The sequence below is a fragment of the Phyllostomus discolor genome, chromosome 7 (assembly GCF_004126475.2).
Source record: "Phyllostomus discolor isolate MPI-MPIP mPhyDis1 chromosome 7, mPhyDis1.pri.v3, whole genome shotgun sequence".
Lineage (NCBI taxonomy): Eukaryota > Metazoa > Chordata > Mammalia > Chiroptera > Phyllostomidae > Phyllostomus > Phyllostomus discolor.
Window position 1 is genome coordinate 129,015,214 of NC_040909.2, and position 26,049 is coordinate 129,041,262.

The 26,049-nt window shown below is 52.1% G+C and overlaps 3 protein-coding genes across 21 annotated transcripts in view; 1 reads left to right on the forward strand and 2 right to left on the reverse strand.

Moving 5' to 3' along the window:
• TATDN1 (TatD DNase domain containing 1) overlaps positions 1 to 3,789 on the reverse strand; it is a 30,685-nt gene extending 26,896 nt beyond the window's left edge. For 5 of the 7 annotated variants that reach the window (XR_004904439.1, XR_004904438.1, XM_036031408.1 and 2 more), the window contains exon 1: positions 3,661 to 3,789. Coding sequence is in view for 4 of the 7 variants with exons in the window: in XM_036031408.1 (XP_035887301.1) it covers positions 3,661 to 3,682 (22 nt within the window). In the remaining 3 variants the exon portion in view is untranslated. The remainder of the gene's footprint in view (positions 1 to 3,660) is intronic. The other 2 variants (XM_036031404.1, XM_036031403.1) reach the window with 2 other exon arrangements.
• NDUFB9 (NADH:ubiquinone oxidoreductase subunit B9) lies at positions 3,750 to 8,188 on the forward strand. The gene is made up of 4 exons (XM_028533853.2): positions 3,750 to 3,908; positions 4,774 to 4,966; positions 5,697 to 5,810; positions 7,962 to 8,188. Exons 1-4 carry the CDS (start codon positions 3,808 to 3,810, stop codon positions 8,091 to 8,093), a joined length of 540 nt encoding a protein of 179 aa, XP_028389654.1. The 5' UTR covers positions 3,750 to 3,807; the 3' UTR covers positions 8,094 to 8,188.
• A 954-nt stretch (positions 8,189 to 9,142) lies between these two features.
• The window catches only part of MTSS1 (MTSS I-BAR domain containing 1), a 133,435-nt gene continuing 116,528 nt past the window's right edge, over positions 9,143 to 26,049 (reverse strand). For 2 of the 13 annotated variants that reach the window (XM_036031397.1, XM_036031396.1), the window contains 9 exons: positions 24,212 to 24,369; positions 23,337 to 23,444; positions 22,053 to 22,150; positions 19,526 to 19,736; positions 16,215 to 16,334; positions 15,024 to 15,218; positions 13,725 to 13,898; positions 13,187 to 13,349; positions 9,143 to 11,884 (listed from right to left, as the gene is read on the reverse strand). In XM_036031397.1, coding sequence (XP_035887290.1) covers positions 11,184 to 11,884; positions 13,187 to 13,349; positions 13,725 to 13,898; positions 15,024 to 15,218; positions 16,215 to 16,334; positions 19,526 to 19,736; positions 22,053 to 22,150; positions 23,337 to 23,444; positions 24,212 to 24,369 — 1,928 coding nt within the window. In that variant the 3' untranslated portion in view covers positions 9,143 to 11,183. The remainder of the gene's footprint in view (positions 11,885 to 13,186; positions 13,350 to 13,724; positions 13,899 to 15,023; positions 15,219 to 16,214; positions 16,335 to 19,525; positions 19,737 to 22,052; positions 22,151 to 23,336; positions 23,445 to 24,211; positions 24,370 to 26,049) is intronic. The other 11 variants (XM_028533543.2, XM_028533545.2, XM_028533539.2 and 8 more) reach the window with 7 other exon arrangements.

Sequence of the window (26,049 nt, forward strand, 5' to 3'; positions counted from 1 at the left end):
GCTCTAGGAAAATCTCCAAGTTTGTGGTGGGGGTAGGGAGCAGACCCTACATTGTTTTTGCTGAGCTTCAGCTTCTTCTCAGTATATTCTCACTCTGCTTCTGCCAAGCTGGCCCTCAGTGAGCTCTGCTGCTTCAACATTAAGACAGGCCTTGCAAGATGAACAGGAGTTTGGATAATTCAAGAGATGGTGGAGAGTATTTCAGGCATTTGAAACAAGAAAAGGCACATTGCAGAAAACTTCTAAGACTTGCAACAGCGATCTGTGATGGAGGGTGGGAACTGAGTTCACAACAGGCACCTGTAAAGGGCTGTTAACAGCCCTGGTGGTTTGGCTCGGTTGGTTGGAGCATCACCCTGTAAACCGGTAAGTCATGACTTCAATTCCCGGTCAGGGCACATACATAGGTTGCACGCTTGGTCCCGGGGATGTATGGGAAAGGCAACCTATCTATGTTTCTCTCCCTCCCTTTACCTTTCTCTAAAATCAATAAGCATATCTTCAGTGATTTAAAAAAGGCTGTCAACACACAAACTATCAAATACCACGAGTACAAATTCAGTGGAATGGAAATGGCCTAGATTACAAGAAATCGGTATCTACTTTCTTTCCACAGGGAAAGGAAATAAGATAGGGAAGGGGCAGACTGGGAAAGGAAACCCAGGGAAGAGAGGACTTTCTGTCTAGAGCAGGGGGCGTCAAACTCATTTTCACCGGGGGCCACATCAGCCTTGTGGTTGCCTTCAAAGGGCCAAATGTAATGTCAACTCCTTAACAGTTAAGGAGTAGTTACACTTATACAGTCCTAAAATTATTCTGGCCCTTTGAAGGCAACCGCGAGGCTGATGTGGCCCCCGGTGAAAATGAGTTTGACACTGCTGCTCTAGAATAATCTTGCACAGGGGTCAGTTTAGTCATCCACTATTGATGATTATTAGGAGAGCAAAATGGGCCTGCATCTCATGCCCATTTCCCCTTTGTGCAGCAAAGGAAGGATTTTTGCAAAGCAATCTTTTCCTGGAAAATGAAGTGAAAAACAAAGGAAACCCCAAGGCAAACCAGTTTAACAAGTAAACTTTCTGATATGAATTTTAAAAGTGAATTGAAGATTAGTTTAGAGGCTCAGTTATGAAGCCTCCAAGTCTCTGTCCCAATCCGAACAGGAACGGGTGCTAAATCCTTCCTCAAAGCTTACTCACCCTGAGGCCAATTCCAGGGGACCCCACTTCTTACATCCTGCCTCTTCCCCACTCAGGTCAGTCTCTCAGGCCCTAGGCCACAGTGTACCTCCAAGGTCTGTATTCAGCTTTGGACCCACACGAGCCTTCGGCTTTAGGGTATCTTGCACAGCCACCAGTTTCTTCCCTTTTCTGCAAGAAACTCTCGTGACTATAGCCCTAAACCTTTTTCTTTTTGACATACAGTTTGTCTGAAGTGTATTCCTCAGCTAGCTATTAGAGCTGCTTTCTATGCTTTCATGAATAGGCTCCAGCACCTTACGTTTGCTGATTGCGTTGAGAAATGCCATCCCAAAATATGCAGCTTTGGCATGTCGGTTACTTTGAGCTGAATGCACTCGAGAAAGAGCAGGCACAGGGGTCCGGAAAAGAAAAACTACTTGTTATTGCAAAGGCATGTTTACCAGGTATGTTATTCCATACGCAAAAGACAACACACAGACTTAGGTGAGGTGAGGACTGACCTTTGTTAGGAAAAATAACTGCCTTAGGACATGACTACCCACCATGAACCACTGTTAGTTAAAAAGTTTTAATTTCCGACCACCCCCTGGCTAATAGGTGGCCCCTTTTCTTCCACAACTCAAAAACCAGTAAAGAAATACTGTATGAAAATCTATTTCTATCCAGCTCCAGCCAAAGATAATAAACAACTTGGAAAACTAACAAAATGAGAGACAGGAGTGAGAATGGCCTGATTTTTTTTAAAAGGAAGGGCAAAGTGGAAAATTACTACTTCTGATTTGGGGAAAAGGGGGGCAATTGAGGGGTTCATATGTTTAGTGGCACGTCACCTTACTTATTCAGATCTTTTCGTATAAGAATTCATCCATTCAAATGTACGATTTTTTTTTACTGGCTGGCTTTAAAAGCAGTACCAGCTTTACTGTTAAAAGACACTTCCAGTATTAATGAGTTTTCTTTTTCAAAACAATAGGAAAGATGTTTGCAACCAAAAGAAAACCACATCTCTAAACAGATACTGTTCCAGGAGAAATGTGGTTCTTGCCAACGCGGTAAAGAATTACAGATCAGCAAGTCTATTCGCATGTCAGCCGGGGTTTATCAATGATACATTCTCATGGAAGAGAACAGGCCTTGCTGAGGTGGAAGTGAAAGACACAGGTTCAACGTAAAGCAAGGTGAGGACAGCACGAGCATCAGGTCCTATGTTCTCGGGACTTACACAGTTGGTGCCACACAGGTGAAGAGGCTACATATTGACTGACAGGTGAAGGTGGTGCCAGCTTCCCCAGGGGAGACATGACTACCCAAACGTAGGTGTGTGTGGTGGTTTGTTGGCCCGAATCCTTACCTTGCTCTAGACTACATTTGGTCATCTTGTAGAACAGATCCACGATAGGCGGCAGTTAACTAAAGTTGGGGCAGTTACCCAAAGTTATTGATAGGCTATTCCTGTACGCACTAGGGACTCCCTCTTAAAGCAGACAGTGACCAGAGGTAAGGCAATTAACCAAAGTCATTTTATGGGCTTTTTCTTTGGGCACTATGGACCCTTTCCCGCCTTCCAGGCCTTGGGATGAATACAGTTTCAAAGAATTTGAATACAGATACATAGAATTTTACCCAAGCTAGCCTGGTGTGTCCTGTGATGCTGGAACACCTGGCAATATTATGGGGCAGGCTGAGGACTGCTGAGTTAGTGGGTGAGACACGTATCCTCCTCCTCCTCCCTGCCTTGGTTTACTGTCTATCCTCCCTAACAATACCTCACTGTTTAGGCATGTCACGTCCCTGTCACCTATGATGTAGGAACACAAAGGGACAGGAAACAGCATTTTAAAATTGTTTTAGACTTGCTCTGCCTTTAGACATAACTCCAAGTTTACAGGAAATACAGGACTTTAGAGAACAAGCTAGACACCACCGCGTAGCAAACAGACAAATCCACAAGACAACTAGCCAAGAAGCTCCACTCTCTCCACAGCAGACTAAGCTCACCAAAACACTGGACTCCCGACCTAGCTCTCACAACGTCCCCCAGGTCTCCCTAAGTGCCGGGGAGTAACTATTCTTACCCCTCCGGTTCTCGCGGCCACGGAGAGGTAAGTGGTGGCAGGTGCACGTGGGATAGAGGAGAATACAGCGACTGGCCTCTTGTTTGTTTGTTTTTTAGTAGTTTAGCTTCCTTCTTCCTTGTCACTGAACACTACACACACATGGTAAGGAGCACAAATCACAACCGCACCACTCGGGAACTCGCACAAACAAGCACGCCTGGAAGCGAGCACCTCGACAGAGAAGCAGAACCCGACCGGCGCCCAGAAGCCGCCGGCGGCCCCTTCCCCTGAGAGCCCTTGCAACCCTCAAAACCCCTTCCTGGGCCTCCTGGGCCTCCTGGCCCCGGCGAGCGACGCCCGGGAGGAGACAAAAAAGCCCAAGGATCGGAAAAACAACTTACCCACAAACTTGAAGCGACTCATGACTGCGGTGCCGGTCTCCACCAGGCGGAAGCGGAAGCGGAAGTGGCTCCGGCCGTCCCGCCCCCTGGCCGCCGGCTTTCCGTTTCCCGGGAGCCCCAGCGGCCGCTGAAGGTGAGCGGGCCGCCATGGCGTTCTCGGCGCCGGTGGCCTACCTGACCCACCAGCAGAAGGTGCTGCGACTTTATAAACGAGCGCTGCGCCACCTGGAGTCCTGGTGCATCTACAGGTGGGGGACGGGGACCCAGGGCGGGGGGAGCTGACTCTGGGGACCCCCACGGAGGCCGAGCCCCCGAGGGACTGGGCGTCTCAAGGACACAGGGAACGGACTGGGAAGGCGGCCCTTCGGCCCACGGGGTCCGCCCATAGACCCGGGTTCAAGTCCAGACCTCGTCGACCTGGGCTGCGAGAACTTGAAGAATTGCTTCTCTGGCCTAGGCGTCAGTTTTCTAAGGATGCAGTGCCCAGCACGGAGGGCCGCATGACGGTTCAATGAAATAAAGGCAAGTGCCTAAAACTGCAATTGTCACGCTTTCCAGCGCTCACTGAATAATAGCTGTCTTCATGACCTCGTTCCTGATATTAACAGTAGTAGTATGTGCGTTATTTTCCCAGGTCTTCACAACAACTCTGGGAGTTAGGGACTGCTGAGCCTTACTTTACAGATGAGGACCTAGAGGCATAGAGAGTTACTTGCTCAGGGCATTGTAGCTGGTCAGTGGCCAAACCAGGATGAAAACAGGTGTCTTAAGTCCAACGAATCAGCAGTCTTCCAGCTTCCCATCAGCTTTCCTCATTTCAGCTCCACCCAGCCCATTTCACTACCTTCACGTCCCACCCCTTCTTCCCCTCCCACACAACTTCTTCTTTCCTCTATCCCTCTGAGGCCAGCCTGAGAACATAGTCATAAAGCATAGATTTTTTTCCATGACCTAGGTGTAGTACAAGGTGACATGACAACCCAGCTGTCATCTGGGTTGAATGCCAGGCCTCCACTCCCTTCTCAGAGGTTTTTGGGAAAAACCTCAAACATGATGGAGAAGATCTGGACATGTAGATAACATTTCTAATATCCAAAATCATTTTGGTTTAAGGGACAAATACCGGTACTTTGCATGTCTGTTGAGGGCTCGGTTTGAAGAACATAAGAATGAAACGGATATGGTGAAGGCCACCCAGCTGCTGAGAGAGGCGGAGAAGGAATTCTGGCACAACCAGCATCCTCAGCCATACATCTTCCCGGACTCTCCTGGGGGCACCTCCTACGAGAGATACGAGTGTTACAAGGTAGGTGAGGTCTGCACGGGCAGCTGCGCTCTGAGAGGTGGACTCTGTGGCCCCAGGTCCACTTACCCTTTAGGGGCAGCGAGATTGCTTCCCTGACGGTCGTAGACACGTCTTCAGGTGTCAGTTTTCTCTCTCCCAGATGACATAAGACTTTTTTTTCTAAATTCAGCTTGTAGTACCTTTCTTGGCAAAGCAGGGTGCTAAATTACTTGGTATAACTCATTTTTGGACCTGAAGGTAAACCAACTTGGATTGGATTTCTGAGAAGTTCTAGGTGATACTCCCAAAGAATGTAAACCCATTCGATGTTTAGGGAACAACCAGAATGATGCCAGTTCTTTCTGGCCTGACCTTGCTGGTTTTCAACCCCAGGCTGTGTCACTCTAAGCAGGGGTGTCCAACCTGTTGGTGTCTCTGGGGCCACACATTAAACATATTGTGACACATAATCACACACAAAAAATCTCATAATGTTTTAAGTTAATTTATGATTTTGCATTGGGCTGTGTTCACAGCCATCCCGAGCCACGTGTGGCCTGCAGGCCGCGGGTAAGGCATTCTCTTTATATTGGTGCCTGCTTGTCCTCTGCCGTTCATTGCCTGGAGTCAGCAGCAGTCTGGGCCTTGCAGAGGTTATCACCATGCACCTTGATTTGTGTCTTGTGTAGGACCCATCAGTGGTATGTAACTGTACCTTGTGTGATGACGTCATGATTTTCTCTCCGGACAGGTTCCTGAGTGGTGCTTAGATGACTGGCATCCTTCGGAGAAGGCAATGTATCCTGATTACTTTGCCAAGAGAGAGCAGTGGAAGAAACTGCGGAGGGAAAGCTGGGAGCGAGAGGTGAGCCTGCCCTGCGTTTTACCATATCGTTCGGCCCACGTGGTCAACACCCGGAAGGGGCTCAGGTTTTGTTCCCCGCTGAGGAGGTCCAGAGTCCAGGTATGACAGTTACCCTGGCCCCTTGCCTCTCACACGTACTTCATTTCTAGGTGAGTTAATGTAACATTCACAACCATCTCCCAAACAGGTTACGCTGTCTTGCCTGGTCTTTTGGGTTTTCTGGTCTCAAATTTGGCATCCCCCTCCTCCTCAGTCCTCTACCTGACCTCCACGCTGAGCCCTGTTATCACTCACCCTCCCTCTCCACCAGTGCCTTGCACACTTTGCAGTCATCATATGATGTCTGCTTTACGTTTCTGACAGCTCAGTCCTGCTGTAGTGTGAAGGACACATTGGAGAGGGTACGGTGAGGAGTGGAGAGACTGATCTGAGGTTACTGCAATTCGGTCAGGATTCTGACAGGCAGCACCAGGGTGGATGCAGTGGGTGTGGAGTGAGGTGGGTTCAGGGGATGGTTTGGAGGGGCATGGAGGTTGATTGGATGCAGGGGCTGGGGTGGTGAGAGACCGTGAGAACTCAAGAATGATTTCCAGGTTTTCAGCTTTAACACCGAGTTTGGTGATGGTGTTGATTGAGACAGAGAAGGTGGGGGAAGCAGGTGTCAGGACGGTCAGGTGCTCAGTTTTAAGTGTTAAATTGAGGAATGTTAAATTTGAGAAGCCTGTGAGACATCAAGTGCAGATGTCAGTAGGTGACATTGGATACAGGAACCTGGGCCTGAAAGGAGAGCTTTGAGCTTGAAATAGAAATTTGTGAGCTGACTGTTGTTTTCAAAGCCACGGAAATGGATGAGAACCTTGTAAATGGATGAGAACCTTGCGGGAGATGAGAGAGAGAGAACAGCTGCAGGCATTCCCACCTGTGGAGGTCAGGAGAAGGAGACTTCGGAGCCTCCGGCAGGGGGGAGGGGCAGTTGGGGGTGTGGCGCAACGTCCAGGAGAAAGTGTTTCAGGATGGAGGGCCAAGCCATCTTTGCTGGAAGTTGCTAAAAGGGGGAGCAGAGTGAGGACTGGAAATAATGTCCAAGGAGTCTGGATACAGGAGGGGCATTCGTGGGCTTGACTGGACCCTTCTCTGGAGGACTTAATCACGCTGACAGCAGTGAGCAGAAAGTAAGGAAGAGAAGACAGGAGGGAGAGCTGATTCTTGGGAAGTTTTGCTGACAACAGTCACTGGAGGCCAGGGGATTGTTTATTTCCTAAGCCGAGAAACAATGGTGCGTACATGCTGATTAGATTTGGGGACGAGGGAGCAGCTGATGATGCTGACGAGGCAGGGGATAGGTGGAGGAGGACGTCTTTCAGAGGAGGCTTGGGACCCCAAGCGTGCACGGAGGCCTTGGTGTGAGCGCGTGGAAACTGGGGGTGTGCCGGTTCACGGCGAGCTGCAGGTTCGTGCTGCAGCTGATCGCTATTGCACTGCCTCCCCGCCACAGAAACTTTCCTCCTCTGCTGTTGCCCGTTCCCCGTTACTGGACAGCACACGTGCTGGAGGCTCCGGTTAACCACGGCCCAGAAGTGGTTCTTCTGAAAGTGGGGCTCTAGGTTTCCTCCGCTGTTAGGACCATGATAGTCCTGGGGGTTCCAGAACTGGGGGGTAGCTGGGCAACATCAGGCAGAACCAAGCACATTTTTACATGTGGTTTTGTGTTACTTGTCCTGGTTGCTATGGGGGTGAGGCTTTAAAGTTAACATCCTTAATATGTATGAAATTGAGATTTCATAATGATGCTTTTGGAGAACACTTAGTTGAGACACAAACATTCATTCATTTTTATTGGGGGAGGCATGCAGGAGGGGGTACATAACAAGGTGAAATGGAACAGTAATTGTTGTGGTTTTGGTTAATGAATAAGGTCAGATGGGGGCTGTTTTCTTAGCTTTGCTGTTTAAAGAATGGGAGAGGCTTTGGGAATGCCTTTCCTGAGCTAGGGTGTGGGTATGAAAATAAAGCAGGTGTGTATAAAAATACACTGCTTTCGGTAGTGAGGCTCAGACAGTGTGTAACGTGACAGACGGCAGGAACAGAGCTTCGCTGCAGTGGACTCCAGTCCAGCTCCTCTTCTAACCGCTCCTTCCTTGCCCCTTCCAGGTCAAGCAGCTGCAGCAGGAAACCTTGGCTGGTGGTCCCAGCACCGAAGCGTTGCCCCCAGCCCGCAAGGAAGGTGATCTGCCCCCTCTGTGGTGGCACATTGTGACCAGGCCCCGGGAGCGGCCCACATAGAGAACGAGAGGGGAAGACACCTCACTGGCCGTGGTTGCAAGTGAAACGATTTACAGGAAATACGCACTTGCCCTAATAAAAGTAACAAGGTGTGACTGATGTGTTCTTCTGTCTGAGGAGTAACCTGCCACTGTCTTACGGGTGTGCGCATAAAGGGAAGTGTGGGAGGTGTGGCTGGTCGGATGCGTTCTCTCCTTCCCCATTAAGTGAGTCTGTAGATAGCACATGCTGTCAGCAAGGGGGGCTGCAGAGCGGAGCCTACACGGGTTGCTGTGCAGACTGAGCTGAACAGACTCGCTGAGGGCCGAGTTTAGCCCCTGTGTCTAGGGGAACACGGAGCTGAGGAGGGAGGGTATGCTAATACTAAGGACTTACGATACGATACTGTCTTGGTTTTCTAAAGATTCTGTGGTGGAATTTTAGTTTCAATTAAACGACAACTTTTCTAAGAGACACACATTCAACAAATAAGCCTGGAGTTTCTGGGGTCCTGTCTGAAGTGGAAGTTCGATGAGTGGGGTTAAGGGGTCCGGTCTGGGGTGAAACTTTTGTTGTGACAGTGACTTTAGAGGCTGTTTTCCACCTCTGCTTCCTCTGCCATAGCCTGGGTTGCCTGCGGACTCACAGGTGAGGGCACAGCAGGATCCTACACGTTTGAAGAAGTTCCTTTCAGAGGTAAGGCCACTCTAAACACGGCCGAGCAGACCCAGCTGCCTTTGGCTCTTGACAGCTCTTCGGAGCTGCATTCAGTGATCGGTTCAGGAACTGGCGTCCGTCAGGCTCAAAATCATCACGAAAAGAACGTGTTGCCGGTTTTCTAAGTAAGCTTAGTCTCAGAACATTTTCTAGCATTTGATGAAGACCAATAAGATGTGAAATACAGAACTTTTTTTTCTAGTGGTTCTTTATTTATAATGTAGACTGAAGCAATTGTTACAAGGTAGAAGGGAAACACATTACACAATTGTTATTTATACAAGTTTAGAACAAAAAAAACTGCACAGGGAGAGGTCAACTCTCAGTACAAACTAGCAACTAAACACCAATAATTTACCTTAGAAACGATTTCTTTATTTTTAGCTGTGACACTGCTTTTACAATATGCAAAAACACAAACAGGACTACCCAAGGTGTTTCGTCACATTCTTTCTACATTGAATTTGGCAACGTTTTATATTAAATTTCTTCAGATTATTACTAACGTTTAAAAACTAAACAAGTGAGAAGCTGTACCAAGGTACAGTCACATCCATTTATCTCAAAGGTTTAAAATACCACTTTTATCTATTGTGATTACCTTGTAGTGATTTCTGCTTTTGCAAAAACCGTCTCAAGCATCATATGCACAATGCATCAGCTACTTTTAGTCGTCAAGATTGGTGGGCTAGACCACAGGCACTACTGTTGCTTACAGTCTGTAAAAGGAGCTTGTTTTTCAAAGGAAAAAAAAAAGCTTAAATAGTTTCTAATAATCATGCCCTTGCTTTAAAGCCATAACATAAAATGTCCTTGAGCAATCACAGCAGTGTTACATGTTAATATATAGAACAGTGACTATACAGGTATGTTACTCTCACATCCAATGCAGTTATGTATTAAAGCATAAGATTATGTCATTGAAGATACAAGCCAACAGAAACCTGCAGGGTCTGTGGGACCCACCGGGCTCCTACCTCTTGACGGCTTCCGTCTAAAGGGAGCTCCTGCAACTGACCCAACTGCTAAGGCGTTTGCTTTCTTGTTTGTATTCTCCAAACACAATCCCTCTAAATCTACAAATCCTTGCTGGCTTTAGGGGATAGGCATTATAACAAATTTAACTTTCACTTAAAGAAGAAAAGACATAAATCCATTCCAAAATACATTACCTAGAATACCCAAAAAAAAAAAAAAAAAAAAAGGGACAGTCTAGTGGTCAGATTCCGAGTGACAATAAAAGAAATCCTCTCTCCATTGTTTAGTATGAAGCCAATCAAGAAAAACAAGCCCCCGGATTGGTAAACACATCGGCAAGTTGCTGGACTCTGAGCTGGTTACTCTTGTTAAATCCACTCAAGTTTTGTCAAAATATTTGGGCTTTCCAATGTGCCCAGCCTGCTGGGCACAGTTAAGTAAAAGGCATTCGCTATTATCTAAGAATTCCCTGCTATCATGTTTAAGTATTTTCACATTTTTGAAACTGCCTTACCCTTTCGGATGTACTGGATTCAATGGAAACAGGTGTAACGGACGAGTAACTGAAGTGGGGTTCTAGTCTACCTGGTGGCGGCAGCATGCACGGGACTGGAGGTGGGTGCTGTGTGCAGTCGAGAGGAATCGTGGGAGAAAGGAATTCCTTAAACACCCTACAGAAACAAACACTGCAATCCAGTATGGCTTATTCGGATGCATTAACCATGAAGCTACTAGAAATTCAACCTACGAGGCTACTCTTAAATGTGACAGGATCGGCTATGTTGAAAGTGTGCCCCTCCCATGGCCCTCCCCCCAATCCCAACAGTCCACCGTCTCTGGATTCTCTTCCCTCTGCATATTGCTCAGCAACTCTTACTACTGCTTTGCTCATTCGGAACAGAGTATATTTAAACGAAGATTTTTACCCCTTACCATTTTGTTTGTACATTAAAATAACTTGAATTTGCTTCTAAGCCAGACTACTAACTACAGTGCATCTACAAAAGCTTGCAGGGGAAAAAAGAGAGAGAGAAAAGAAAAAAGTTACCCCTTTTTTCTGAAGTTAACTACTTCATGGTTCCCCTGCCCTGAGCCCCCCCCACCCTTATGCATTTAAAATTTTACAAAGACTTGTAAAAAAGTTAAATGGAATTTGGCACCTTCAGAAAAATTAAAAGGGAAGCTAAGATTAAAATGTGCAGAAAGAAAATTGTCAATATTTACAAATTAAAAGATCAAGGTCATGTCAGTTACATGTTGCTTTTAATTCTTATCTAAAGGTGTCAAGTACGTTCAAAAGAGCTGTATTCTGAGTTGCCTACAAAATCTGTTTGATTATAGATTGGAATGGATCAAGACAAATTAGGTCTTATTAATGAAACAGTTCATTCCCCGCTGGCAGCATTTCCGATGCACCTAAGAGAAGCGAGGGGCTGAACGGTCATTAGTCATGGTCTTCTTCAGCTTCACGCCCCTGCGGATGGCGTTCAGCATGTCTTCTCCTTGCGGGGTCTCTCTCGGGCTCAGGTCTGCAGGGTCGCTCTCTGGAGCCTGGCCTGGGGAGGCAGTGGCGCTGGCAGGATCCCTCTCCTGGTCTTCAGCCTCGCTCTCCGGAATCGCCTGTCTGTGCTCCTCCGGGATGCTTGGCTTCGGGCCTGGAAGGGGAGGGTTGACGGCGGCTTGGCCACTCCACAGTGAGGAGGGGATGCTGGTGACACCCTGGGGGCCCTCACCCACAGACGGTGACTCGGGGCTGTGCTCACCCCGCTCCTCCGGCCCATCCGGGGGGGCCGGCAACACCCCAGGGAGGTCTGGGACGGTTGGGGTCTTCACCGGGATCACGGGTGTCTTGATGGGGATGGGACCGGCTCCGATGGTCCCCCGGCGGACAGAAGGCTTGGTGGAAGGGGTCCGTCGGATGGTGGCAACCCCTGGGGTGACCATAGCAGGTCCGAGGGTGGTGGGGAGGCCGGCAGTTGAGGCCGGGCGCTTGGCTTGGAACATCCGCCGGTAGGACTGGCTGACGTCGCTGTTCCTCGGAATGGTGGAGGACTTGTCAAACTCCTGCTGGTCTGCCTCCTGGTCACCACTTACAGAGAAATAATCGTAATCTGAAACTGATGATAGGATTTGATTAGGAATCTCCACGGCAGCAGGCTTTGCTTTCTGATTCTTTTGTGTTGGGTGGACAAAAGGTCCAGGAGGCAAGGAGCCACAGTCTTGCCCCAGGGCTCCCCTGGGCCTCTGTGCTGTCTTCAGAAACTGGACGTGGAAGAACTAGGCAGGGACCTTCGTTCTGTTCACTGATATGACCCGGGGCCCCCAGAACAGTGCTGGCCGTGGTAGGCACACACTGAAATACTGGGGAGAGGTGACAAATGTGGAACTGCCAGGCTGAGGTGGAGCTACCCACAGGCATCTCTGGGAGGAATGGGGCGTGGAAAGAAATCCCACAAACCCTCCAGACCAGAATTCAGCATGAGAAACAAACCTCAACCAGACTACCTCAGACCCTACCAGCTCCCTTATAACAAGTCCATGAGGTGTGTGCTACTGGCAATGGATCCCTGAAAACAGGTACAAAGTAGGTTCCATCAATGACGTGTGCTCACCTTTTCTCAAAAAAGTGGTGTCACGGGGGGGGGAGGCTTACAGATGAGAGCAGGTTTCTGAATGACAAGCCCCGTGACTGGGTGAACTCCTTGCTGCAGGTGGTAAGGGGGGTGTGCGGTGCATTGCAGGATGTTCAGCAGCATGCCTGGCCCCCTACTGGAGGCCTGCAGCACCCCCTCCAGTTGTGACAGCCCAAAATGTCTCCAGACACTGCCAATGGTCCTCTGGGCAGCAAATCCCTATCTTAAAGGCTTTGGCCGTTGAACGGCAAAGAGGCTTGGTCAGCTATCACAGACCTATTCTAGCTGCTGCTGTATCGCCATCCTGCTGGCCTGTGTGTGCCGTGGGGACGGGGTGGTGGTTGACGGAGGATCTGGGTTACGAACTTGGGCTCCAGACTCTAACAGACCTTAGGGGCCAGCTCCTGCTCTACTCCTGATTAGCTGTGTCAATTTCAGCAACTTACAGAGACTCAGTTTCCATGTATATAAAACGGGGATAAAAATACTTATTACATAAGTGGTTGTGAACATCAAATGGGAAAATAAAGTGCTAGAACACAAACGATGCTATTAACAGCATCCGCCTAGGTTCACATTGGGAACTACCCTGTACCCTGATGGTGGAAAACAGAAGAAGCTGCAATAGTGCAGCCGTGTCCTCAGATGGCAGCTACCCGACAATGACAGATCAGCTCTCCAAAGCCATTCCAAGGTGACGCAGAGGGTGCTGAAGCCGGTCTGGTAGCCAGGGCTTCCGCCCCCTTCCTCACCTGGCGCTCCCCGGGAAGCCCAGCGGCCTCATACCTTGGGAGGGAATGGTGTCCTCCGAGCAGCACGGGGTGGTCGTCTGGGTGCTGTAGCCGCTGGAGCACTGCAGCGAGTCCCGGCTGCTCCTCTGGGTGTCCAGCTGGAGGCCCCGCGACAGGGCCAGGGCCAGCTCCTCACAAGCCTCCATCTCTTCGCCAGGCTGCAGGTTGGAGGAAAGAGACACAGAGAAGCCACCAGGGCCATGAGTCCCCCGTCTGATGTCCCCGTGGCCTTTCCGCATCCCTCTTTGACTGGGAACCTGGATATCACTCCTAGTCTGCCCCGGGAACACGACCTGTCTGCAGGCTCAGGGCTATGAACTTGCTTGGGTCCTACCCAGGCTCTAGAAAGCGCTACAAGTCTGGATCCCCATAGATGGCTTTCCCCCTGTGAGTCTCCCAAAAGCTGGAGAGCGGGGAGTGGCAGGGCGGGGGGAGGCTCGAGTCCCCCCAGCGGCAAGGCTGACTCGGTCCGCATTTGGACACCAGCCAGGTCTAGGGGGCGTCCAACCCGCTACAGAGAAAAAGTGCGTCACCCTGGCGGCAGCCGACACCGTCATGCTCCGTGGTCTCTGAGCCTCCTCGGCAGCGGCAGGCGCGCCGCCCGCAGCGGCGGGTCCTCCTCCGCTGGGGTCCGGCTCCCGCTTCTCTTTGCGGCGCTGAAGGGTGTTCACCAGAGGCTGATCGTAAGGTCCCGGCTTGGCCCAGTCCTGAGCAGAACAGCGTGGTCAGCTGCCAGGGCCCGCTCCCACTCGGAGGGCTGCGGACCCTGCGGACTGCGGCCCACAGAAGGCATCGGGCCCCCCGGGGGGAAGCTCAGGCTGGGACAGGTCTGCAGGCCCCTCTGGTCCCTCACCTGGCTCTAAAGGGAGTGGAAACCCCCTTGGGGGGGGCCCCTGGTTACCTCCCATTTCCTCCTGTCTGCCCACAGATTAAAAATCTTCAACAGCCAGGCCAGCGGCCTGTGGAGACTCTTAGTTAGTAGCTGACCCACTGCCTGGTGTCGGGAAGGCCCCAGCCAGTGGAGACGCGTCCCCAGGGACCAGGCAGAACCCTCTTCCCGAAACGGCTTCGCTGGAGCGGAGTGGCCACCAGGGGGCACTAAAGGACCTGCAGCCACTTTCCCTGAGGCCGAAGCTCCACTCTCTGAAACCTGGGCCCCAAAGGGCACTTCAGGGAGTGTCCTCTGAGGTCCTCACGTAGGAAGGAGGAGGCCCCTGGGGTCAGTTGGAAGATTTCTGAGGAGTCTGAGGGTCCACACTATGTGTGAGGGGCAAACAGAAGACTTGCTCAAAATGCTGGCAGCCTAGGGACCTACTATGCAAATTAGAGACCTCCTCTCAAGATAAAGTGGAATATCCTCCGGGCATCAGTTGGACTTGCTAGGAAATGATCCTGACCCAGTAGGGGCCTCAGGGGGAAAGTCTGGGGAACTTGGCGAGGAAGACAGTCCTGCCCAGGGCCTGGTAATAGCAGTGACACCCTCAGGTGGCCAGCCACCTGGAGGGCAGCACTGGGACTCTGAACTTGGAACGGACTTCCCTGCAAGGTCCTACCGGTGCCCACCCTGTAACTGGGGTCAACCAATGTTTAGCACGGGAGGCTCTGCAATCTCAGCTCCTGGTGGGAACCTCTATCTCGAAGCTGCCTGCTGCTTTTTCACTCTCCCGTGGGAGTTCAGTTGGGGAGAGGCGTTATGAGGAAGAAGGCAGATGTGGAAGGAGGAGGGCGAGGGGACAGTCAGGGCGAGGAGGTGGTGGGACAGAGGGGGGTGAGCCCAGAGGCCACGAGAGAGAGGAGAGAGAAGGGCAGGGAGAGGGAGGAGAGACACAAACCTTCCAGCTAGGGATCTGAGATGACGGGAACATGCCGGGCCCAATGGTGTAATAATGAGCGTAGTCTGGAAGGTGGACAGAGGTGACCCGAGGGAGCAGGCGGGAGGCAGGCAGGCAATGAGGGAAAAGACTTGCCCCCACGGGCCCCACATGGGACTCACTTGATAAACTATAGTGAGAAAACCCGTTAGACAACTGGAAACAAAACAAAAAAGGGGAAAAAGGAAAAAAAAATTAATATAACAGGATGAGTGTGGATGGCATTGACATTCAACGGAGGGCAAGACTGGAACAGTTATAAACAAACATTGGGGCTCTCTGCTTGTGGGTGGTCCAGGACGCAGGAGACAGGAGCCCATGCAAAGAATGCACAACTGATTTACTTGACACCAAGTAAGTACCATATTTTACTGTGTATAATGCGCACTTTTTTTGCCCAAGTTTTTGAGGGCAAAATAAGGGTGCACATTATACCTGGGTATAATGATCACATACCATGGTTATAATAACCCCGTGTATGACGCGCACCAAAATGTGGGTGTGCGTTATACACGGCAAAATACGGTATTCAGTCGAGGAAGTAGTGCATCTATAATCTGTCAATAGTTTGGAAATTGACCAGTGTCCTTCATCGGTGACGTTCTCAATGATTTCCGAGTATTTAACAAAACATCCTTTCAGGCGATAGTGATTTGCTCCTCTCATTATGCAAATTTAAAAATTCTAAAGCGTCCTCGCCCAAAATCATCACACTGTTCACAATTCCAAATCGGGGTGAATAGGGGGCGGTTTGCAAACTCAAAGGTGGGAGAAGCACACAGTCTCTGACACAGTGAAATGTCACACCCGACAGTATGGTGACAGGGAGGTGTGGGCAGGCGGGGTGCTGGGGAGAAGAGACGGATGAGAACACAGCACTGTCCTGGGGAGAAGCCTTCACACCTCCGAGTTCCCCACAGCCCTGCCTCTCCCTCTGGACGACCTGGTGACGACCTCACACTCATTGCTCGGGAGCCAGACACCCACTCAGGGAGAATGCCCTCCACCTCGTCTCCCTCGTCCCCAAGCTCTCGGTGGAGATTTTGAATTTCCAGGTTCCTGCGCCCGAGACACAAGCGGCAGGCAGGGGAGGGGGAGGGGCCGGGGGCGGGGAGAGGTGGGACCGTGGTGGCTGGGACCCGGGTCGGTCACCTTCTCTGCGGAGGCCCAGGCGCCCATGGTGGAGCCTGAGCTGACTGAGGTGGGCGAGCTGCACTCGCTCACTGACTGGCAGGTTTCGGAGGCTTCCGAGGAGGCCGAGCTGGACGAGTTCTGCAGCGGGTGGGGGTGGGGGGACCACACGGGGTGAGGGGACCAACAGAATCCAGACCACACACCGGCAAAAAGTAACCGTAAATTAAAAAAAAAAAAACGGGGTTGGGGAAGAGCACGCACAGAGAGACACACGTATACATAGAAAAGGGAAGGACGAGAGAAGCAGAGCGTTAGGATTATTTTTTCCCCAAAGCTGCACACGCGGAGGCTTCCAAGCCCTTGAAAAGAAGCGTGAGACCCAGCAAGGCCCGGACCACCAGACTGTCAGCCCCCAGGACCCCGGTTTGTGTGCGTCTAGTCCTGTGCTGGCTTACGGCAGGCGCTCGAGATCACGGCATGGATGAGTGGCAACCGCCATCTCTTCTGTGTAAACTGGGCCCCCTTCTGCCACCTCTGGCTCATCCCAGGTGTTTACAGAAGCCCAGCCCCACCAGGGTCCACCATCACTCCCCCAGGAGCGTTCCCGTGTTCATGGTCTAGGAGGCAGGGCTCATGTTCCTGTCACCCTTTCCAGCCTCCAAAGAAAGAAAGGTCCCTGCAAAGGGACCTTTCGAGGGGCCCTGCGAGGGACAGAGCGAGAGCCGCCCCACCCCGCAGGGGCAAGGAACCCAGAAGACACCCCGCACAATGCCAGCGGCTCCGTGGAGCCGTAGGTAGCCACACGGTGGACGCCACGGCCGCTCACCGAGCTCCGTGTCTGGCTAGCAGTCCAGGGTTGGAGTCTTAAGGTTTGGATTTAAGTCCTGTTTCTGCCACTTGTCTGTCAAGGAGCCATGGGCTTAATATCTACAAACCTCGATTTTCATTTTTAGAATGGAGAGCAATAATATCTAACGATGAAGTGAAAACCAGATTTTATATGCACGTGTGTGTCTGTATACAGTGCTTAACCGAGTGTAAAGGAAGTTCAGTTAACACTATAATTTCCCAGGGCTGTTTATTTCAGTTCCTCTAACCCAACTACGTTCAACTTGGAAAAAGGACCAGCAAACCAGCCCGGGATGGCAGGTGCGTGTCTCTTTTGGTCTGTGCTCACTCTTGCACTGGCAGAGGCAGCAACTCTAGGAAAACACCCGCACACGAGCAGGGCCCACTGCTGGGCGCACTCAGGGGCGGGCGCAGCCTGCTCGGAGGAAAAAGGGAGAGTTTTGAAGACACCCTGCCATGCGGCGTCCGTTTCTGCCCACGTGGCTGCGTGGAGAATCGAGGGGCTGTCACCCCACAGATGCGTGTCTCCCCTTCGTCCCACCCTCGACAGAGACGGCATTAAGCCGTCAAGAGGCTGCCTCCTCTGGCCTGTGTGACGTGTACAGTTTCCCTGAATTTCCTCTCTGCTTTCTAATTATAAGTAGCCGCATGCTTTAAAAAAAAATCAGATTTCTCTATTAGATTTTGCAGCACACTGAGCTTACTGAAACTAAAGTTGCTGGCCGAGGGTATCTGGGTGCCGGCTCTGAGAGGTAAGTACTTCCCAGCCACTACCGTCTGCTTCCCGCCGCGCTGCTAGAGGCAGGAACACTCGCTACAGCCTGACCCACGCACAGTCCTCCACAAGAAAGCCCAAGCGTGTGGCCCCCCTCTTTTTAGAAATGGGTGTCAGTGCACAAGCCTGGGTTAATTTGTCAGTTGGTTAAAAACACACAGAAATCTGCTACACATTCAAATAGCCTTTGAGGAATTGCAAAATCCTGCTTTCCTTCCCATCATTCACACTCCGCCTCGGAGAGACACACAGGTGTGGCTCAGCGTCACACGTGGTGGGGATGGGTGCAGGACGGGTGGGGACACCTTAGAGACCGAGCCGAAGCACCCCGGCGGGGACAAGCACATCCAAACTTAAAGCTGCAGATCTAGGCCCAGATCATTTCTTTGAAATCAAGTCCCTCCCCCAGGAGGACGGGCAGAGGCCACGGTCTCCAGGGACAGCTGAACAAATGCCACAAGGAGTGGGTGGGGCACCGAGAGCTCCGGTTCACGGAGGTCAGACACCTCAGGCAGGAGGCCCCCCGGGGGTCTGGGTTCCCACAGCACCTCAACTGCCTGCGCGGTGCGCAGTGTGGCCCCAGACGCTCTCCCAGGGCCGCCCTGCGGCTGAGGTGCAGCAGGAAGGCTTCTGGGCCCGGAGTCAGAAACCCCCTTCCAGGTCCTCAACCTGCAGGCCACACCGCACAGCCGTGCGGTGCAGGCAGCTCCCTCACATCTCCAAGCCTCCGTCTCCACAGCACGACAGGGACCATAGGACCAGGTGGCTGCGGGAAGGGTGACGCGGGACCTACGTGCGGGAGGGCCTGGGGCGGTGCCGGAGGTGTTCCGTGACTGTCAGGCAAACTGGATACTTGGACAAACAAGACAAGCATCTGACTTTCTGTCCACGGGATCTTGGACCAAAGGCTGGGTATGGTTCAGTCTCACAATGGACAGGATGGGCTCAAAGCCACCATGCCTGGCAGATGGCACCGTGGGGCACCCTGGACCGTGGCGTTGCCCAGCATCTGTGCTGCGGTGCTTACTAAGTGCGAGGCCGAATGCCGGCACCAGCGGAGCGAGGGCAGAGAGAGGAGGAGCGGGGCAGGTGCTGTGATGCCCTGCTTGGTTCCCCCCCTCTGCTCCATAGGTATGGGCCGGCTGGGCTGGGCTAGGTCTAGCCCCACCCCCCGTAATCCACTGTGGTTGAAGAGATTCAACACCTCCCCTTCTCCCAGGAGCACAGTGCCAACAGAATAAGCTGCAAAAGCTGTGAAGACTCATTCTCATCCTCAGCATAAACTGATAGGAGGAACCCAAGACTGCAAAGGAGGGTCCCGAGGCAACGTCCCATGATGGAATCTCAGAGAGAAGCAGAGATGGGGAAGAGGTGGTCCCACTGTGCAAACGCCCATTAACTGCAGCATCACGCCAAGCCGGGCACTTACATGGATGCCAGAGAGCAGCCGACCCTCTTTGAGTCTATCCACTCACAAGTGAGGACTCCCCCAACCCACGTGGTGACTCAGCCGCCGCCACCACCAACACAGGCTGCAAGCCCGACTCACAGCGTTTCTCCATTTGGGGGGGGCAACACATCTAAAGGCAAGAAAGGAAGCCCGACTCTTCTCTCATCTGAGCCAAGATCCTTCCGTGGGTCTGGCCATCGACAGTGGTCCGGGCACCAGGCACGACGGCTGCTCGGGGACCAAGGGCACCCTTACCTGGTTGGGGGCCTCTGGCGGCATGGGGGACGGCGACTTGGACTGGAAGGCGTCCTGGGATATGAAGCCGGAGTCGTGCGAGGACACGCTGGACAGCCGCACGGGCGCCTGCTGGGCCAGGTTGGAGCTGCGGCAGCGGTAGTGGGAGCTGGGGGAGTGCGAGTGGGAGCCGCTGGACCGCGAGTCGCTGCTGTTCACGCTGTTCAGGCTGCTGTGGGGCGAGCGGAGGGGGCGGGGTGAGTGGAGGGGCGGGGCGAGCGGAGGGGGCGGGGCGGTGGTAAGACAGGGGAGGGGGCAGGAAACAAGGGGCAGAGAAGGGACGATAATAAAATGGAATCAGCTCTCGGCCTCAAGAGAAGCAGTGCAAACAGCGTGGTGTGTTTCTAAAATGCCAGGTCATTAAGCTAGTCAACAAAAGTTGTTTTTATTTTCTCCACATGATCCAAGGGGGCAAAACCAGCCACCAAGACTCAGCTCTCTGCCCGTGTGATGAGGGTCTTTAGCATGGAGGCCTGTGATTCTGAAAAATCACATCCTGCCCAATTCTGCCACGTCACTGACCACCAACGCTTGGGGACTTCATGACTGTGGCATGAACACAGACGGGGCTGATCTTGTCTGTCCTCTGCAAGCAGAAACCAGGGCCCTACAGCAAAACCCACAAAGGCATCATCAGTGTGACCTGCACGGGATGTGCAAGCGCTACCATTGGTTGGACCATCTGGGTGGGTCCAGGAGGCCAAGGTCACCCTGCCCACCACTGCTTTGGCAGCACAGGCGCCCACGGATGTCTCAAGATAATTTCATCCTGGGTAGGCCTAGTTCAAGGCCACCGGAAAAAGAATATCAGCCAATCAACTCAGTGTGCTTGTGTCGGCGTTTTATCGACAAGGCTGATGCTTTAAAGAACAGCTTGCCCTGACCATAGGTGTTTCTCTGTTAAAATACCCTCGGGCCTGGCGCTAACAGCACCCCTGGCAAGACGCAGGCAGTTCTCAGTGAGTAATGGCAATCCACGTGAAGCCGTCAGCTTCCGAGAATAAACACTAAATAGGATGTCGAAAAACCTCACACACCCTCTGGGTGTTCTGTCTGCATTCCCTTTCCAGTCACAAGAAACATGCGCCACAGTCTGTACGATAACTCCGATTAAGAAAACCAGAAAAGTGAACACAGTCCTGGTCCCAACCAGCGGAGCCAAAGTGCAAAGGGCAGCTCTAGAAGCATCTGACGGCATGAAAGGAACAACCCCGCCTGGGATCCCGAAGTCTGTGGTTTCTGTTCCTAGCCCCGAGAGTCCTGTCGAGTTCCGCCAACTCGGATGGCCGAGGAGGTGGCCGAGGCCTCTGTGCCTGTCTACACCGCGATGATGCGGTGCCAAAGCTCTGACACGCCGGTGTGTGCCGGCAAAAAGCACTGCTGCTGGGAATGATTATCCTGATCCCTGCTGTCCCCTGCACTCAGTCGGACGAGGGCATGTGGGGACCAACTGGAAAGCCACGCACTCCCCTCCAGCCGGCGCCCAGCTGCTGTCAGCGCACTGCGACTTCCTGTGGAAACTAAAACTGTCACAAGGGAAGACCCTCGTGCAGCTCTGCTTTACGCAGGCAAGATACAGTCTTCTTAGTTACTGAGCAACAAACAGAAACAGTGGATTTGTCTGTCACCCAGAACACGCAGCACAGACACAAAGGATGACGTGAAACCAACCAACATTTTCAGGTTGCAGAATGGCAGGAGGCAGCGTCTGAAGTCTGAACTTCCTGCTCAGCGATTACTGTACAAGCTCAGACAGGCAACAAAACACACAAGTGTGTACAGAGACGTGACCCCACAGAGATGCGGCAGATCCCGCCCGCTCCTTCCTCTCCATGCTAATTCACAGGAAGCCAGATTCCCTTGGTTTTGAAACAGCGAAGGAGAAGAGTAGGTGGAGTGTACCAAGAAAGGTAAGTGAGGCGTGATCAAGCTTCCATCCTTCAAGAAGAGAACGGACTTTGTGATCAGCAAGCCAAGAATGGTTTTCGAACAGAAAACTGCTAGAAAACAGTTTTGTAGGCGGCAGAACCATTCCCGCTAGTTCTCACTGCCTGTCAGTAGCAGCACTAGTTACGAGTGGTGGTGGTGGTGAGGGGTAGTGGTTAACAAAGCAAGAATGCCATTCACTTTATGAAACCCTGAGATAAAAACCTGGGGAAACTGAGGGCACAAGCCACCATGACTTCCTCCTGTGCAAGATCAGCCCGTACTAGAATAAGGAAATCAAACTCGAATTCACAAAGCGGGAAAATCTCTACGACACACAAATCAAAGACAGGAAGCTACGTCCACTCATCTAGGGCCAAATGGGGTTTTCCTCCTGATCTGAGATGAACCCAGAGACCAAAGAGTGAGACCAAAATCATATGGAGCTTTTTTCAGCCGATGACATCACCACTTGCTATTGAAAGCGAGCATTTCTAAGAGGCAGCTCCCGGGAGCATGAAGGAGAGCTGTCCCGAGAGCAGAGGCAGAGCCCTTCACTTACCTGCAGACACTTGACTTGCGGGACATGGTGGTGCTGGGGGAGGAGGGTGGTGTCTGGTAGGACCAACTGTAATCAGAGCCTTTCAAGTCCAAAATCACCTGAGGGGACAGAGCCAGGAGGGTAAGCGAGGTGCTGAGGAAGGAAACATTACCTGTCAAGTCTTAGTACCTGTAACATCAAAACTCTGCCATTACCAAGGGTGCGGATTAAAGAAAAAATGTCATTATGGGGTTTTTGCTTTTTGTTTTTTAATTAAAGAACCACACTACTAATCCATTAATGTCATAATTCTTTTTCCGAGACAAGTAAAACCAGACTTAACTGGGAGGTGAGGGGCATGGAGAGAGAGATGGAGATTTGCAATGACAGATAAAACAGTTTACAAGAGTCGCTTACACCCAAGGCTAGAATCCACAGGATTTTTGTCTGACGGCACCACAGAGGCACGAATGGTTTCAGGACTATTGATTTTGCATTTTAGTCATTTGATCATCAGTGGTCACTTGTGCCCTGTTTGACCAGGGCCCGATACTGGACAACCCGACAGAACCAAGGGCAAACCAACTGTTTCACAGTTATTTCTACATCCATCTCCCTCGTTTGACAAAGAACTACTTGAGTGTAAGCTCTACCTTTTGTGCACATAGTAGGTGCTCAATAAATGTCTATTCACTGAGTGAACACCAGCATGCTGTGGGCTCATAAGAGCGATTTCACAGAGCGGGAAACACAAGCTCTCCAATGTCTTCTGAGCCGGCTCTCCAGGGGGCAATAAGAACTTTATGCAAAGGGCAAAGGCCAACCTGTGATTGATTCATCAGCTCTTCCCCCAGGTATGTCTCTTCCCACTTGACACAACATTAATGTCACATGAAGCAAATAATAAGCACAGAAAATGTCACCTTTCTGATAAGGGAGAACCCCATGCATGACTTAATTAGAACGGTTCGCCACGACAACCAAGACACACCACTGTCGTGCTCCCGTGACAGTGCATTCCTGGAGGGCAGGTGGCCACAGTGGTTATGAGCACAGGCTCTGGAACCGACTGCCTGGCTCACACCTCAGCTCTATCACTGATGAGCGAGGCGACCCTGGCTCAGCGACTTGACCCAACGCTCTCCAAGGAGATCAGCTGAGATAGTCCAGGTTCAGCAGGGGCTCTGCAATGGCTAGAGATGACGACACTATACACCACAATGGGATAATGCCTCAGGGGACCCTTGTGACCTTGCACCTCATCTCTTTGGTCTGCTCCCTGGAGTGCTTGACCAACCCTCCTACCTGTTCACTCGAGGAGGGCAGTTTGTGAGGGTCCATGGTCAGGCTTTTCAGGTCTTCCGAGATGGTCTGCAGGTGAGTTATTTCCCCCAGCATGGAGATTTCTTCTTCCTGAGGGACAGCAGTTCACCGCCTGTTATCATCACGAGCGACCCACTTCCTCGTCCTGGTCCCACTGTTTTTATTAGGGCCCCCGGCTAACCCTTCGGACTTTTCAGAAGAGGGTCCCCCTGGGACTGGCACATCTCTGCTGAAGGCACCACCAGCCCTTTGTTTGGGGGCTGGGAAGGAAGGGGAGCTCCGCTGTCACCAGAGTGGCCTGCATGCTGCCGGCCGCGGTGAGCCAGAGCCAAAGCAAGTCAGTGGGCCTCCCTCACAGTGTCTGGGGCCAGCAGGGCCAGCTGGGTGTGTGGGGGTGGGGGCTGCCTGTGTCTTCCCTCCCAGGCCCTGCAGCCCGGCCCCCTCCACGGGCGGGGAGGCTCTCCTGCGAAGCCACTCAGCTTCAACGGTGCCACAGACGTGGGTGTTTTGGTCTAGCAGAGCTTAGAGATCTCCGTGACAGCACACGTGTGTTCAACAGAGGTCACGTGCCCCTCCTTTCTTGTCTCTACCACAAACTTAATGAACGGCAATGCTGCAGGAACACGGGGCCGTGGCAGAAACACTTTCCCGTGAGTGCCACGCCGGGGGGCCTTGGGCCGAGGCACGATGATCCCTGGGAAGTTCTATGCTCGGGGGGTGGGGGGACAAGTCATGTTCGGGCACTCTGCTAGGGTCCCCTGACACACAGCAGATTCCCAATGACTCAGTGACGGGTGGAGAAGGAGAATCTCCTCCCAACTGGCACTCAGGCCTTCTGGCACGTTCCACCAACTCACAATCACGGGCCGCAGCATGGAGATGAAGGTGCAGAACCGGCCACGTTCCTCGATCAAAGCCTTCCGGACGGCCTGCTTTTCCGTTTCTTCCAACAGGAGATACTTGTCGTTGACATCCTGGAGAGCGCTGTCCAACTGCGGCTGGATGTCACCTCTCCCTGCAGACAGAACAAAGCCCCAGGCGCGGCTTGCTGAGACACCGGCTCCCAGGACAAGGGCCCCTCTTCCCCCGGGTGCTGGAGGGGAACCACACGTTGCCAAGGCGTAGGAAAGTGATTCAGTAGCACCCAGAAAGGACGGAAGGTGGCTGTTTTTCCGGGACTAGCCATTCCCAATCTGCAATGCTGCAAGGGCGCACTGGCTTATTCTGGGCACGGCGGATTCCCCGGGGGGCCCCACGGCGCCTTCTGCCAACTCAACCCCAGGACCTGGCAGCCGGGTGGTATTCTCTCCTCTTGCAACATTCTGAAGCGGCGAAGGGATAAACAGGTGAGGACCTGTGGATGTTTCCAAAATTGGGCACCAGCTGGCTTTGCTGGGCCCACCCCCATCCAAGAGCCTCTGTCTGCACAGAAGGGCCCTTCCCTGAAGGCACGGGGCGGCAGGCACCAGCTCTTCTGGCTCCGGGGACCCCTGGGACTCCCTGGCCGTGGGCTGAACTCCCCAGTGGAGAGTTCCGATCGCCCTCCCTGTCACACAAGCCCAGTAATACAAAGACCTACAGTCAGGTCTCTGCTGGTGGAAAACTGAAGGGGGTGTCACTGCTGAGGGGGGCCCCTGTGCAGCCAGGCCCACAGACCCCAGCATGCAGGCAACCATTTAGAGAGTTTAAGACAGGGTGTTAACCTTTTCAACAGTTCTAGAGCTTGGTTGGCAAACTGTCTTTATAAATAAAGTTTTATGAGAACACAGCCATGTACCATCATTTACATACTGACCACGCCCACACTTGCTACAACTACAGGGTGGAAGCTCTGTGACAAAGACTTTACAGTCTGACCCTTTAGGGAAAAGGCTTGCGGCTCTAGGAACATGGACAAACAGGCCCCGTTTTGGGGGGAGGGGCTGCTGTAATCTGACCTGTAGTGGGAACAAGGGGGTGACCGCCTGGGAGACCAGCTCCTGCGCGTCCACACTGGGCCCCGAACAGGGGCTTCCCCTGTCGTCCAAACCGGAGAACGGATTCCTAACTTCTTCACGGTGATGCAAGGAGACTTGACTTGGGGTGGTGAGCACATCATATAATACACAGATGATGTAACAGAACTTCACACCTGAAACCTGTATATTTTTACCAACCAGTATCACCCCAATAAAGTCAATAAAAAAGAAAAACAGCCTTAGTTGGTGTGGCTCAGTAGATTGAGAGCGAGCTGTGAACCAAAGGGTCGCCGGTTTGATTCCCAGTCAGGGCACATGCCTGTGTTGTGGTCCAGGTCCCCAGTAGGGGGTGTGTGAGTGTCAACCACACATTGATGTTTCTCTCCCTCTCTTTCTCCCTTCCTTCCCCTATCTCTAAAAATAAATAAATAAAACATTTTTAAACAAGGAAAGAAAAATAAAAAGCTCCTCGGGGCAGGCTCTTGGACTCTCCCAGCCCTTAGCACAATGCCGTGTGTGTGTGCACAAGTGCTCAACATATGCTTGATCGTTTAAACACAGAATATCGGCGATGGAGGAGGCCTTAGGGGTTATCCAAGTGCACCTGCTGGCACTTCAGTGGAGGCGGGGCCTAGAGAGGGTGAGGGACTCGTCCGGGGTCATTCGGGGAACACGCAGCGAGCCGGGGCAGAGCCCAGGCAGCCCGCCCCCTCCCCTCTGTCGCTGGACTCAGCACC